This window comes from Mus caroli, chromosome 6 (assembly GCF_900094665.2).
Source record: "Mus caroli chromosome 6, CAROLI_EIJ_v1.1, whole genome shotgun sequence".
NCBI classification, from domain to species: Eukaryota; Metazoa; Chordata; class Mammalia; order Rodentia; family Muridae; genus Mus; species Mus caroli.
In genome coordinates this window covers 143954078-143968642 of record NC_034575.1, presented here as the reverse complement: position 1 = coordinate 143968642, position 14565 = coordinate 143954078, and the positions used below count along the sequence as shown (strand labels likewise).

Sequence of the window (14565 nt, the reverse complement as noted above, 5' to 3'; positions counted from 1 at the left end):
AAATGCTGAGGCCTTAGGCTCTGAGTAGCCCAATTCAAGGGAAGCTAATACATAGTTTTGAAGGGAATTCTAGAGGAATCAACAAAGACACCAAAGCCCAGTTGAGATTGAAGGAATAAACCCAAGAGAAAAGTGCTTATACATTAAAATCCAAAACACCCAGATCTACACACTGTCTTCCTGTGGTCCACATCTCACGTCTTCCCGCCCAGTGAGCACCATCACCTCTTCCTCTGTGGTGTTTGTTCAGAGAGATCATCTTTGTCTCCTCTGCCTTCCACAGCTTTAGACTCGGGTATTTATGTCTCTCCCAATCCATAGTTGTTGAGTACAATACTAAGTTTATTTGACATTTCGTTAGGAACAAAGTAATATGAGAAATTTTGTAAAATAAATGTTATATATTTTTAAACTATTCACTTTACATCCTGTTTACTGCCCCCTCCCAGTAACCCCCTCCTATAATCCTTTCCCCCTCACTCCTACCCTTCTCCTCGGGGTCAGTGGCAACCCCCAGGTATCCCCTCATCCTGGCACCTCGAGTCTCTGTGGGGCTAAGCATCTCCTCTCGAGGAATTTTTTTATGATAGTGAAAGTTACTTCACAAATTAACGTAGTCCACATCACGATATCTCCATTACCACATTTCCTCTCAGATGGATGGACTAGGGCTGCCTTCAAACTTTGACTACCTCTCTGGTGTTTTTGTATGCCCTGCCTATGGCAGACACCATGGCAAAGGCACGTGGAGAGAGCAATTGTGATTGGCCTGGCTGAGGGAGCATGGAATGCTCACCTGAAGAGTTTGCCTCCAAGACAGACACTCACCCTTGACAGCCAGCTTCACCATGCCACTGTAGCTAGCATAGCCAGGAAACGGTTTTATCAATGAATTACAGTGACTGGCAGAGGTTTCCACAGTGGGTCCTGCCTAGGATTAGAATACGGTCCATGTCGATGAGATGTTCCCAAATGAATGGTGGGGGGAGTGTGGCTTGTGTGGACGAGCCAGCCGCAGCTTAGATCTAGCTTCTGTAGGGTGTGCCTCCCGGCTAGTTCTCATCAATAGACCCTGACAGTGTGGGGCGTGGATGAGCAGAATAGATGGAATAATATCTGGCTTTCTGTTAACCATGAAAGTGTGGCTCAAGCACTCCCTTAGAGAACCTTTCCTTTCACAGTATTGATAAGAAGAACAAATAGCAAAAAATCAAAATAAATAAATAGATATCTGCAAATGCATTAAAGCAAGAACCCTCTCTCCCTCTATTACTCTTCGGGTTCTTCCCCTAGCCTTAGTCCCCAAAGGAAGTGCACCAATAACAGGTTTTTTTTTTTTTTCTAGAAAATTCTGTGCACATATAAACATCAGTTTGTGCCTGTAAGCCGAATTTCTGTTCAAGAGAATATACGTTCTATAGTGTCTGCTTTTTCGTTTAGTCATTTTTTTAAACATTACTATAGTACTTATTGCTTGGTAGTTCTTACCACACACACGGAAGCATTTCCTAAGAGCCACACCTATCACACTGCCAGCAGCGGTAAGGGTCCAGCTTTTGCTAGCCACTCTCTGTGTTAACCAGCAGTGAGCAGTGAATCTCTTTAGTGTGCAGGCACAGAGATGGAGGACTGTTTGCCGAAATGCTTGAGAGGGCTTTCATGTTGCTCCTCCTATGATCCTACCCCGACAGCACTGTGACAGGCAGGCTTGTCAGGGATGCTTCGCGTGGAAGTTGGACTCCGCCTCCACGAACATTCTGTTTCCCTTCTCCTTTCTTCTTCTCATACTAGTTTCTGCTCTCTGTAGATTTCCAATGAGGACAGCGGGGCAGTATTTAGTGTGACTTGTTTGGCTGAATACTTTTGCTAGGTCTCGTGGGGAGGGCATCAACATTTAAACATTATTTAATTTTAAAGTTATCTTGAAAAATAATGAGTCTCATTATGGCATTTTCATGCACATCATTATGCTTAGTCACAGTCTCACCCATTATGTCCCTCATTACTTCTCTCTTCTGCTGGTCACCTTCCTGCCCCCAGTTGTCCCACTGTCTTATAAAGAATAATTGAATTCTATACTAGCAAGGAATCTTTCTCTCTCTCTCTCTCTCTCTCTCTCTCTCTCTCTCTCTCTCTCTCTCTCTCTCTCTCCCTCTTTCTTTCTCTCTCTCTTACACACACACACACACACACACACACACACACACACACAAGCTGAACCTGACCAGCTCTCCCTTTCCCCCTGTGTTTTGCTTTCAGTCCTTCAGCTGTATTTTATTTCCCCTTGCAGAACTTCTTGAGGAACCAGAACAACAAAACTAACTACAACCTTGTCTGTGAAACACTTCAGTTCTTGGACTGCATCTGTGGGAGTACCACAGGGGGTCTAGGCCTGCTGGGGCTCTACATCAATGAGAAGAACGTAGCTCTGGTCAACCAGACTCTGGAGAGCTTGACCGAGTACTGCCAAGGCCCGTGCCACGAGAACCAGGTAACCAGAGAGTAGCGCTTCCTGAGCCATGACTCAGAAGCAGCGTGCCAGGTGAGGCACAGAGCCCACCTCACATGCTAGTGAAGCCTTGTTGCTTGTTCTGCTTGGTGTGGCTGCTTTTCTCAAAGAACATACAAAGGCTGAGGTGTAGACTAGCACATAGTAGGCTACATTTTAAATTGCATTATAAAAGAAAATTTCCCGTGAAAATATTTAAGATAAAAAGAGTTAATGAAAGAAGGGTAAGATTGTATTTCTTCCCAATGTTGAGTTTTTCTCTGTATCTCTAGATGTGTGGAGTTAACTCACTATGGCTTTGACTCCAATGCAGTGTGTACATGTTGTGGGGTATAATATCCATGTTACTCATATGCTTGGTTAGCTTATGAAGTGGATCTCATGGCTGTCATCTTGCTGATAAATAGCTTCAGACTCAGAGATCAGCTCAGAGATGGCAGCACTCTGAGACACTGCAAAGACAGCAAAGCTACAGACTTTCTGAACCCAAAGGATGTGCCATTTTGATTTCAGTGCACATGCACATATGAGAGACCCAACGTTCATCCTGGTTCCCAGAGTGTTTCGCTTTGCTCTAAGGACACAATGTGGGAGATGACAGGACAGAAAATGTAGGGAAGAAAAGGGCATCTTGTAATGTTTCTTACCAGTGTTTAGTATTCAGAAAACACCCTGGAGCAGGCAAGGTTCAGGGGCAGAGGCTCCATGTCATACATTTCTGGACATAAAATTTAAAGATGTGACTGATAGCAAACATCAATGGTTGTTCTAGAAAGAAGATGTGAAAAAGTCAACTTTTCTATTGCAGATTATATGACTGTACACACACACACACACACACACACACACACACACACACATGCAGTGCCTGTGTACACATATACACACGATATACACACACAAATGAACGTGTGTTCATTTGATGCAAACACGTTGACCATTATCATAATGGTATTGTTTTCTTCTCTGTGTTTATGACAGTGAGTTTGTACATGTTTTCCCTTTATTTTCAAGATCACATTTTAGTTTCCTACAATGATAAAGGTATCCCTGACTGTTGATTTAAAGCCGAGGTAAAGTGCACAAATTCAGAGGTCGGGTTAGCTGATAAAATTCTGTCTCTAAAATAAAAAATATACACATACATGTTTCTTTCATATTTTACCATTTTGTGAAAAATCTGCCAGAACCTCCCCTACTTTGTGGTGGAACTGAGTTTCAAACTTCCTGAATCCAAGTAAGTTCACCAAGGAAACACTTGTAATAAGATAGCATGCCTTACCTGGATAGCTCCCTATGCTCTGAAAGTGCACAGAAGGTCTTTAAGAAAGTTCTAGAAATGGTTTGAAATAGATTTCCTTTGGGTTTTGCAGATGTTTTTATGAGCAGAAACGCCTCAGGACATTGCCAGTGTTGCACAGGAACACGCCTTTCCTCTGCACAGATGTCCTTGTATAAAGAAGAGACAGGAGGCCCAGGCCAAGCTGCTCTGTTGGCTAGGGCTGCTGTTTCTTGTGTGACTCCTCAGGGTTTTAGATTCTGGAGCTGCTTGGGTGGCTTGGTAGCCTGGTCCCATGAATGTGGCCTTCAAGCTGCTTCCAACCAACGAAGCTCGAAATCCTGGCATATTGGACCTTCACCCTCAGAGTAGGCACATTGCTCTCTCTGGGCGTGACTGTACTTTGCTCAGTCACATCCCTCCAAGAATCCTATGAGCTTTCCCACCACCTAGCACATGCAGAAGTCAGTGCTCTGTGTTTTGTGAAATCCATATACAAATCTCCCCCCTCCTAGTGTTTTTAGGTTGATCATACCTTAAAACTAAGATTAAAGATCTCCTTTTGGAAGAGTTTTAGTTTACCTGCTCATCTTTGAAATTCTGCAGTGCTTTTCATGGTGTATTAGTATTCTGCACCCAGAGACATTTACCAATACCAGTCACTCAACAGACCCTAGCCAAAAATTCTAATTCAAATCTCCAACATTGTCTGTACACAGTATTAAAGTTTCATTCCTTATTACTACTTCCAGTGTTGTGTCAAAAATAGCATGTTCTTTTACAAGTGTCTCCTTTTCTAGACCTGTATCGCCACTCACGAATCCAATGGGATTGATATCATCATCGCCTTGATTCTGAATGACATCAACCCCCTGGGCAAGTACAGAATGGACTTGGTGCTGCAACTGAAGGTAGTATGACCCGCACTGGCCATGTACACCTTCTGGTCACAGTGAATTCTAAGTCGTCAAGTGACTGTACAAAACAAGATGCCACCATTGTCTCAGGTGGTGGACAGGAAAGAGGAGTGAACTCACAAGGCCCTTGCTGTGTGCCAGGGAAAGCAGGGTCCACCTGCAGGCCACAGTCATGTGGTGTGAGGCTCTAGGCTAGAGATGTTGAAGCAGCCCCTAACTTGGCCAACTATTTTAATTTCCTATTGTTTCATTACAGGCAGAGGTGAAAGGGTCTGAATATACTTTATTATAAAAGTCTTGGTGAGATCAGGGATACAAGGCACATACCTAAACACAATAAGGACAATATATAGGCCAGCCAATAGCCAACATCAAATTAAATGGAGAGAAACTTAAAGCAATTCCATTATTCAGGGACAAAAGAAGCCCACCCACTCTCTCCATATCTACCCAATATAGTACTTGAAGTTTTAGCAATAAGACAACTAAAGGAGATCAAGGGGATACAACTTGGAAAGGGAGAGTTCAAAGTATCACTATTCGCAGATGATGTGATAGTTTCCAGAAACTACCAGGGAACTCCTACAGCTGATAACTTCAGCAAAGTGGCTGGATACAAAACTAACTCAAGAAGGATCGTTCAATTTTTATTCATATAGTAGCCCGATGTATTCAAACCTATGGCAATCAGATATATCAGGCTGCAACTAAAGCAACAAACGTGTCTTGCTTCTCTTGAAATACTTTAAATATGGTTTTATACTTAACGACTAAACCGAGTATAGCCTTTAAATCTAAAGACTTTGTATATATTATTGCCTGAACAGAGCATCTGAAGAGAGCCTTTCTGAGGCAGAGCTATATCTGCTGGCAAGTTTGGCAACGTTCATGAGATAACACACTTTAAGTAAATTATTTGTAACATTGATTCCTGGATTGGATGGCTTAATTATCCACAATTTTTGAAATATACCTTCAATATAATATAGCACTGTAAATAAAACACTATGTGACATAATATAGTTTAAATGTAATATTACACAAGCTACCGTTTTAAATACACTTGAACAAGTTTCTAAGATGTCTTTCCTGTTCTTCAGCTTGTTGCCTTCATGTTTGTAGCTGGTCTGTGAATGCAAAGTGCCAGGTTTGTTAAGAGGCGGGAGGTGTTTTGTTTAAGAAGAATCCGCTTCCATGGAAGGAAAATCCCCTGCTAACAGGAGCACTGTGTGTGGGGTTTTTCAGTGTAGCCAGGCTCATGTACTTCCAAATTGGTTCAGATTTCAGGGGGTCATTTGCAAGGTTTCTTTCTATTCTCAGAAAATATGAGAAAGAAAATTGGTTAAAAGCAACACACTGCCAATGGCATTCAGAGACTGGATGCATTTTAAAGCCCTTTTCTATTGGCTCTGCAGGCTGTGGCTCATTAGAGGACGCAGCCTGTGTTGCTGAGGTTACCTCTTAATTCTGTAGGGATCTCCTCACAGAGCTCTCAGGATTTACTATCTCCTCTAATCCCTATGCTTTAGGTTTTAAGGCATAGTGTTCCAACCCTAGATTATGAAAGTAGGACTGTAGAATTTGAAATATCTGTAAAATATGAGAATAGTACAGAAAAATAGAAAGGAATCCGACTGAAATCCTCCATGGTAGCTGTGGCACTGGTGTGGCCTGTCACCTTCATTATCTTCAGATTCATTAGACATCCTTTTAAAGGCGGTATCGGGCAGTCCTGGGAGCCTTGGACAGAATGTGGAACCAAATGTAACCGGAGATAATTTATACAACTTTGTCAATTTAGTGCTTTGTCCACCTCCACCAAACAGTGACTCAGCTTAACTTATGTCGTTCTGAAAACATGTGAACTCTGAGTCTCTTAGAAACATCTGGGGGCTGGTGAGATGGCTCAGTGGGTAAGAGCACCCGACTGCTCTTCCGAAGGTCCGGAGTTCAAATCCCAGCAACCACATGGTGGCTCACAACCATCTGTAACGAGATCTGACTCCCTCTTCTGGGGTGTCTGAAGACAGCTACAGTGTACTTACATATAATCAATAAATTAAAAAAAAAAAAAGAAACATCTGTAAGCGGCTTCTACCGCTTTCCATTTCTTAGTCTTATCAGGAATCTGTGGAGAGTAAGGTTTTACGTGACAGAGGACAGAATGCTTCCAGTGCAACTCTCCGGTGCCCATTCAGGACTGAAGATTGCTTCACACCTTGATATCTTAAGTAACAATACTTGAGATAATGTTTGTAATTAATACATTGCAACACATCGGCAGTATAAACTGCTTCCATTCTTTATTAAGAGAATAGAACAAAATGTTATTCTCTGACATACTGAATAATAAATGCCATGAAATAAGCAAGCTATCAGCAAATCATTCTCTCTCTAACTCATGAATTTAATTTCATATATCTATTCTCAACAGTGACTCACACGTTTATATGCAATTTCAGTATGCTACTAATATTACTACTTCATTTTCTAAATGGTTGTGCTAAATTCTCCAAGTTCTAGCCATGTCTATAAAATGTCATTGATGCCTGTTCATCTGATTGTCTTATTAAAGTATCATTATAGAAATCTAACGGAGGAAGCACTAAAAGAAGCTATAGTTCTATTCAGTGTGGTGTGTAGCCACTTTCCCATTGAAAACACCTGTGATTTAAAATATCCTCCCATCTTTCCTGACTTTTACTTTGTATCAACAATGAAGTAAATTAAAACCTTCTATTTTCAAATGTTAGTATGACAAAATAATAAAAAGTTTCAGCTTTCATCTGATTGAGAAAACGAAAAGGGCTGTGTGATCTGAGTTCCCACCAATGCAGGGGATTTTTGACCTGTGCTGTGGACTTTGTATGTGCACTGACCCCCTCTTTGTTGTCCTCAGAATAACGCCTCCAAGCTTCTGCTGGCCATTATGGAGAGCAGACATGACAGTGAGAATGCAGAGAGAATCCTTTTCAACATGAGACCCAGGGAACTGGTGAGAACACTTCTCCAGGCTATGGCAGTTGGGTGGCAACCCCCTGCTCTGACTGGGTTGGTAGGAGCAGGATGACTGGCACTGGGGAGCAGAAAACACATAGTGAAGGCCTTTGTGACTCAGGATGGTGGATGCGCTAGGGTGTTGGAGTGTTGGATGCCCAGGAGCCAGAGGGTGTGGGCGCTGGGAATTGACATGGGGTCTTCAGCAAGAGCAGGAAGTATACTTAATCCCGAGCTATCACTCCAGCCTGATATATGTATATATATATATATCAACATCAATAAACAAATTTATTTATAGACATATTTTTTGGCCTTAGTTTAATGATTTCTGGGTATAGTTGGTTGTTAGCTTGGTGGGCTCAATTAGATTCGTGCATGGGTACACAGTGTTCATGATTAGACAACCTGAAGCATTGCCACCACCTTTCAGGCTTTATTTATTTATTTGTTTGTTTGTTTGTTTACTTATTTATATATTTATTTGTCTCTAGGTGGATGTCATGAAGAATGCCTATAACCAAGGCCTGGAATGTGACCATGGGGACGAGGAGGGAGGTGATGATGGTGTTTCTCCAAAAGACGTTGGACACAACATCTACATTCTGGCCCATCAGGTGCCATGTTTTTATCTGCATCTGTCTTGCTTATCTGGCTATTGTGTCTCGTGCCCACAACTTACTGTTTTATGTTTACAGTCTGGTGCTCTGATTTATTCAGTGCCTGCCCTCCTAGGTTTCAGTTGGAGAAAATGCTAAGTCCTCAGCAGGGCTAGTTATGCAATTCAGGGTACACTAGGGAGCAATTGACAAGAGAAGGAGGCTTGGGCAGATGACTTCTGACTAGGACGTCTGGCTAAGGAGGAGTTGAAAAGGAAAGGAGGCTTGGGACGGACGACTTCTGGGTCTGGAAGGAGTAAGCAGTCTCAAGCCAGAGCCATAGGAGAAGGAGGAGAGGCTTCTGTGGAAGCAGAATGTGAAAGAATTGGGTATAGGTGCTCCACACCTTAGCCAGGGCTAGCCCAGCAGGGAGCTCGGTCCTAAGTCACAGCTTGGCGAGCTTTAATAGAAGTCAGTAAGTTTGCTCTTCACTTGACTATGACTGAAACGAAGACTTAGATTTCTTCAGAGTAACTGTTTCCGTTCTGTTGTTTGTAAGTATCAATATTTGTTAAGGGTTACTTGATAAGCTCAATTCCACAGACACATTCAAGTTTAAGCTTATATCCTCTAACTCAGGTTTAAAATTTAAAACTTTAAGTATACACATAGTGACTTGACTTTTGTCTCCAAGAGACCCTATCAGTTTTAGAGAATAAAGTTCAGGTTTTGAAAACGTCTCACACGTCCCAGCCACTTCCTCCCACCAGCCGCCTCTCCTACCTGCTTTCCCATCCATCTCTTCTGTTGATTAAGTAAACAATGATGGATGGAAGGTCAGATTCTGAACAGATTTAGTTTTAAAGGTTGCTCTTTGGACATTTCCTGTGCCCTTCTACCTTTGTGTGACCATCTAATGGATATAAATTTGAATAATGTTTTTAAAAAGTCTTCAGGGAAGAAATCAGATTCTAAAAGCTACCAGCTCGCACTTTGGTGAAGCAGTTGATGCAGTGAGACACATGGGGTTCTCATAGTCTGCCAGGACACAGACACAGGCCCACAGGGCGAGGGCGCTAAGTTACAACTGCAGACATGGAAAGGCATGTTAGGTTTCGAGGAACAAAAATAGAAGCTGACAGACAAGTTGAGGGAAGTAGAAAGACAGAGATTCAGGATGTGGGAAAGTCCTCTTTCAGAGAGAAAGCAAAGTCAGGTGACGGAGGTTGAGTCAAACTAGGGGAAAAAAAAAAGAATGAGAGAGAATAACCTTGAATGTGAACAGAAATAAATAAACCCCCAGATGAGAGTTAGCATCACGTAGCATGCCAGAAGTAATGCTGAGACACAGGACCACAGGACGGAGAGAGTTGCCTTAGAGGCTGAGGCCAGTCAGGGGAGGAGACAGAGATTAGGGCAGAGCAGGGACTAGAATTGCTACATATTCTTCCTGGGCATTGGGTCCTGCTCCATCTGTGGTGGCTGTCTCTTGGCATGTGTGAGTAGCATCATGCATGAAGCAAACTTGAAGTCTGAGGACACTGGCATAGGAGTGGACATCAAACCTGAGAAAAGATCGTGGTTAGATCAGTTCTATCTTAGTAGGGAAAAGCAAAAAACACAACTAAAGAGTGGGTCTTAGCTCGAAGAGAATGCACAACTAAGAAGCAAGTGTGAAGTTCACTGATTCCAATGAACTGGGGCAGTCAGAGAGGTCAGAGAGGAAGTGAGGAGGTGGCAGATGCGGAAACAGCCGGGGTCCTGCAGAGGGCTTTGTAAAAACTTCCCCCAAGCAAAACTTTGGCAAAGCAGTAGTTCACAGGGCAATGAGGGTATGCCACACCACACAGCTACATGAAGGAAGCCAGGCTTCCGGACAGAGAGAGGACCAGGCTGAGTAAGGGAGGAAGTGGGTTGTGAGCTGCTGAACACATCAGCCCTGTGCTTTATCTGAGTCCACAGAGGTCCTTTTAGAAAGTTGTCGTCAGGGTGAACTCCCGACATGGACATCGTGTAGGCTTCATTCTGTTGTGTGTAACCGATGGTACAGCTGGCTGCTTCTTTTATTTAGAGAAATAGGAAATCATTCCCTCTTCAGCATGTGCCACTTTCCTTATGGAGTTAATTCCACCACTGGTTTTTCTTGAAAAGATTAGCAACTTTCACCGACCTTGGGCTCTTTTGATTCTTACATTCGTGGACCCTGTCGCTTGCTTTAGGCTAGGACATTGTATTTGGTTTTCTGGTCAGCCATGTTGCCTGTGAACCTACTATGTAAACGTCTTCCGCGCATGCAGAGAGCGCAAGCCGGGCAGCTGTTTCTCAGAAGGGGGCTGTGGATGGGTCCTGCCTGTGCAGCTTTCCTCAGAAGGTGGGAGCAGGACAGGAAGGCAGCTGATGACCTTGCAGATCTGTGGCTGCCTCTGCACAGCCCAGTCATTCGAGAACTGAACCGCAGCTCCCTCCTCGGTTACCATAATCACCTTTCACACAGACAGTTTATTTTGGTGCTCTCAGACTTTCGGGTTTTGTTGCTAATGCTTTTCATGGCAGGGACGCGGTTCTGCTTCTCAGCCTAGACATCCCCCTGGGCCCTTCCTATGGTCAACTTTACAAGAAACAAATAGTGCTTCCTGTAAGTGTCTTGTCTGATCTACATAAAACTATTAATATATCACAAAGGGAAATTCTTCAGCTTTGATTCTGCAGTGTCCTGCTGTGAATTTCTTTACCACCCTGCAGCCCTTCCTGACTCCCATCCTCCCAGCCTCTAGGGCTCATCTGTGCACTGGTCTCCATTTTTCTGTTTCCACCCATCCCTTCTCTCCTTGGGATTTCTTTTGAAACAGTTGTTACGGACTGTCTAGGGCATTTCTCATTCCTCTGTCTACTTCATCATGTCTTAAGCCACATCACCTCTCTGGCTTCATCGGGCAACTTGTCTGCTCTTGTCTGAGTCCCTTCACTTGACTCTTGGCTGAAAGAAGATGTATATGGAGAGGGCTGGGTATCATAGCCCATGCCTCTGTAATCTCAGAACTCAGGTGGCTGAGACAAGTGGACAGCTGTGAGTTCCAGGCCAGCCTAAACTTTAGCATGAGACCCTGTTTCAAACCACAAAATAACAACATAAAAGGAATAAATGAAGAAATGTTAGATGCTTTGTGGGCAGGAAGATGTGTTAAATAGAAAACCAGAAGAAAACAGGAATAATGCTCACTTTAATTAGTTACATGAAAATCTTCTCAAAATGAAAGCTTTAAGTTTTTCGTGAGCATTTTTCTGAATCAATAAATGGCCTTTGAAAATGTAATTTTAATATCTGCATGATTAGGCATCATTTGAATGTACTGTAATTTATATAATCACTTGTTATTGTTAAGCATTTGGTTTTCTAATATAATTGATATTATAAATTGTGCTGTGATTAACACCCCATACATTAATCTTTGTCTACTGTCCTGATGATTTTCCTAGGGTAAATTTCAAGGGGTTTAGTTCCTGGAACTATGCTGTGGCTCTTGATACACAGTGTAAAATTTCTTTTCACAATGTACTTGAACTCTAAACTTCATGTTGTTCGAAAGAAAAGACTCTGCTGAACTGACAGTGTCTGGAATGTAGCTCTCAGTTCAGATCTTTGTTGACTAGATCTGTGTGTGGCACGTGAATGGAGATCTCAGACCTACGTGTGAATGGGGATCTCAGATCTGTGTGTGAATGGAGATCTCAGATCCATGTGTGAGATGTGAATGGAGATCTCAGATCCCTGGGTGACATGGGAATGCAGATCTCAGATCCGTGTGTGGCATGTGAATGTCAGATCTTGTCTGTGGTCACTTCCTTTGCAGGGGTTCCCAACCTTCCTAACACTGTGTTGAGAATCGCCATAAAACATGGCGTAAAACAAATCCCTCGAAACACGGTGGAAAAGGTTCTAGTACTTTTATTCACAAACAGCAAATAGCAAATAAATGGTAAAATGGACCTGCACGCGTTCATTCACACACACACTCCTCACTAACCTTTCTGGCCTGGCAGGAGCAGCCCAAGTCCCGGAAGCACTCAGGTAAATGCGACTCGATGTTCCTTGCTTTCTGGTCCTCTGGAGCTGAGCTGCAGCAGTGCAGGCTTTGTTGGCTAAGCATGAGGTGTCCGCGTGAGCATCTGCATGGGGTCCATGCAGATTATTTCTCAACACAAGGTTTTCTCCTCTGGGCCCTCCAGAGGTGAGCAGTTTTGCCGTGCCAGACCGGAGTTTTTAAGCTAAATTCAGCCAATTACAACTAGGGTGTTCCACACATTACTTCATGCACTTCTTTATCATTCACGAGCATACATGCGCTCTCTATGGCCTGGTTTTCATAGTTATCTAGGGCCGCCAGCACGTGCCTCACCTCAGGCAAGGGGCTCGGGTGGTGGGCATGAATTGTTCTTTTATCACTTTCGCCCATTCTCCAAGGCTTGGATTTCATGACTATCTGTGGCTGCAGGAAGTGCAGCTATGGTGCCCTTTGGGCTGGCAACTTTTACAGCTTCGAGTAAAATGCCCTCTGAGGCTATGTGTTCTTTACAAGCTGTGACCCTTTAATCAGTTCCTCATGTCATGGTGATGGTCCCCCCCGCCCCATAAATTATTTTCTTATTACTTCATAACTGTAATTTTGCTACTGTTATGAGTCATAATGTAAATAGCTATGTCTTCCGATGGTTGTAGGTTACCCCTGTGAAAGACTTGTTTGGACCCCAAAAGTTGAGACCCACAGGTTGAGAACCGCTTCTTTAGGGAGCATCTAAAATGGACTGTGTGTGCATTCTTGGATTCATTGATCATTTGCATTTCTCCTGTGAGTTACTTGAAGGTCTATTTATCCTTTATCAGGTCTCCTTTGTCTTCTACAATTTTAATTAAGACTCATAACCATTCATCTATCATACTAATTATATTTATTTTCCAATTCATTGGCCAATCCTTTTTGTCCATCTCCTTAAATCTGTCAAAAACTCCCCTGGGTGGTCTGAAACTCCTCTCTAGAGCAGGAAACTGGTGTATACCTCTGCTAGCCACCAGCTTACCCACAGCATCCTGGGTCCCGGGTTCTAATCCTTCCAACATTTCAAAAGAAGCCTGATTTAGAAAACATTTTTAAATTGTGAAATTCAAATCATTAAAAGTTGACCTCTCTCTCTCTCTCTCTCTCTCTCTCTCTCTCTCTCTCTCTCTTGCTTTTTCTGCCTCTACTACCCTCTTAACTCGCCTCCCCATGCCCTGAATAAACTCTATTCTATACTTAAAAAAAAAAAAGTTGGCAACTCATTAAAAGGAAAAAGAAATGTGAAGACATGAGGCAGGCTAGCCGAGCTGGAAGCAGCCAGGAGCCATTGGCTTACCTCGGGTAGAACCCAGGGCTCTCATTCCTCATTCACTGAGCCATGTAGATGGAACAAGCTGTGTGGCTGCCAGGCTGTGGCCACACTCTCACAGCACAGTAGTGATGACAGATTGGCTTTTGGGGTGATGCACATTTTAACTAGGCACAGTGAAGGACAGACAAACACACAATTAGCAGACTGGTATCAGCCTTGCCTGCCGTGATGGGGAGTAGGGTTTGGTAAAGGCGGGACTGCTGGGGACAGGGCCATCTGCAGGGCTTCCACTGAGGATTGGAAATCAAAGCTGCATCTAAGGAGAAAAACAAAACCACCTGAAGTGGAGATGGAGGGACCCTTAGAAACTGTGGTTCAGTGGCTTCTGAATGGCATGAACCCAGTGTGTCTACAGGGAGAATGTAAGACCCATATATCAGGTCTACACCAAGCAGCTGCTGTCACTTGAGTGTTAGTCCCATTGAGTTCATTCTGGGTTCATTTATCATAGGATAGCAGTTATTGATCTCCGCTATGTCAGGCACCATGCGGTTGCCGAGATGAAAAGATAAATCAGTAAACCCCCAAGGAAGTAAATTCTGGGAGGGGAGGGAGACAGAGAAACCTCCATAATTAAAGATGCTATGTTGAAGTGGGAAAAGTGCAAGATGTCGGTTCCTGGCAGTCCGAGTGAGGGAGGAGGGTGGCTGAGGCAGAGAGACTGCTTCCCTGAGAAGGCAACGTGGATACTCGGGAGTGGTGCTGCTCTCAGGATTCTGCACAGCAACCTCCCTCTTGTGCAGATGACGTGAAAACAGCTATAGTGATTGGAGCCAAGTGGCCATCTTTGTCAGGTAATAACCAGTCACAGGTATGTGCCATGAACATGGGTGAACA

The 14565-nt window shown here is 43.4% G+C and overlaps 1 protein-coding gene across 1 annotated transcript in view; it reads left to right on the top strand.

Moving 5' to 3' along the window:
• Itpr2 (inositol 1,4,5-trisphosphate receptor type 2) overlaps positions 1 to 14565 on the top strand; it is a 394656-nt gene that overhangs the window by 268344 nt on the left and 111747 nt on the right. Inside the window, exons 42-45 of the mRNA XM_029478274.1 lie at positions 2291 to 2491; positions 4589 to 4699; positions 7605 to 7700; positions 8197 to 8319. Of these exons, the coding sequence (XP_029334134.1) occupies positions 2291 to 2491; positions 4589 to 4699; positions 7605 to 7700; positions 8197 to 8319 (531 nt within the window). The remainder of the gene's footprint in view (positions 1 to 2290; positions 2492 to 4588; positions 4700 to 7604; positions 7701 to 8196; positions 8320 to 14565) is intronic.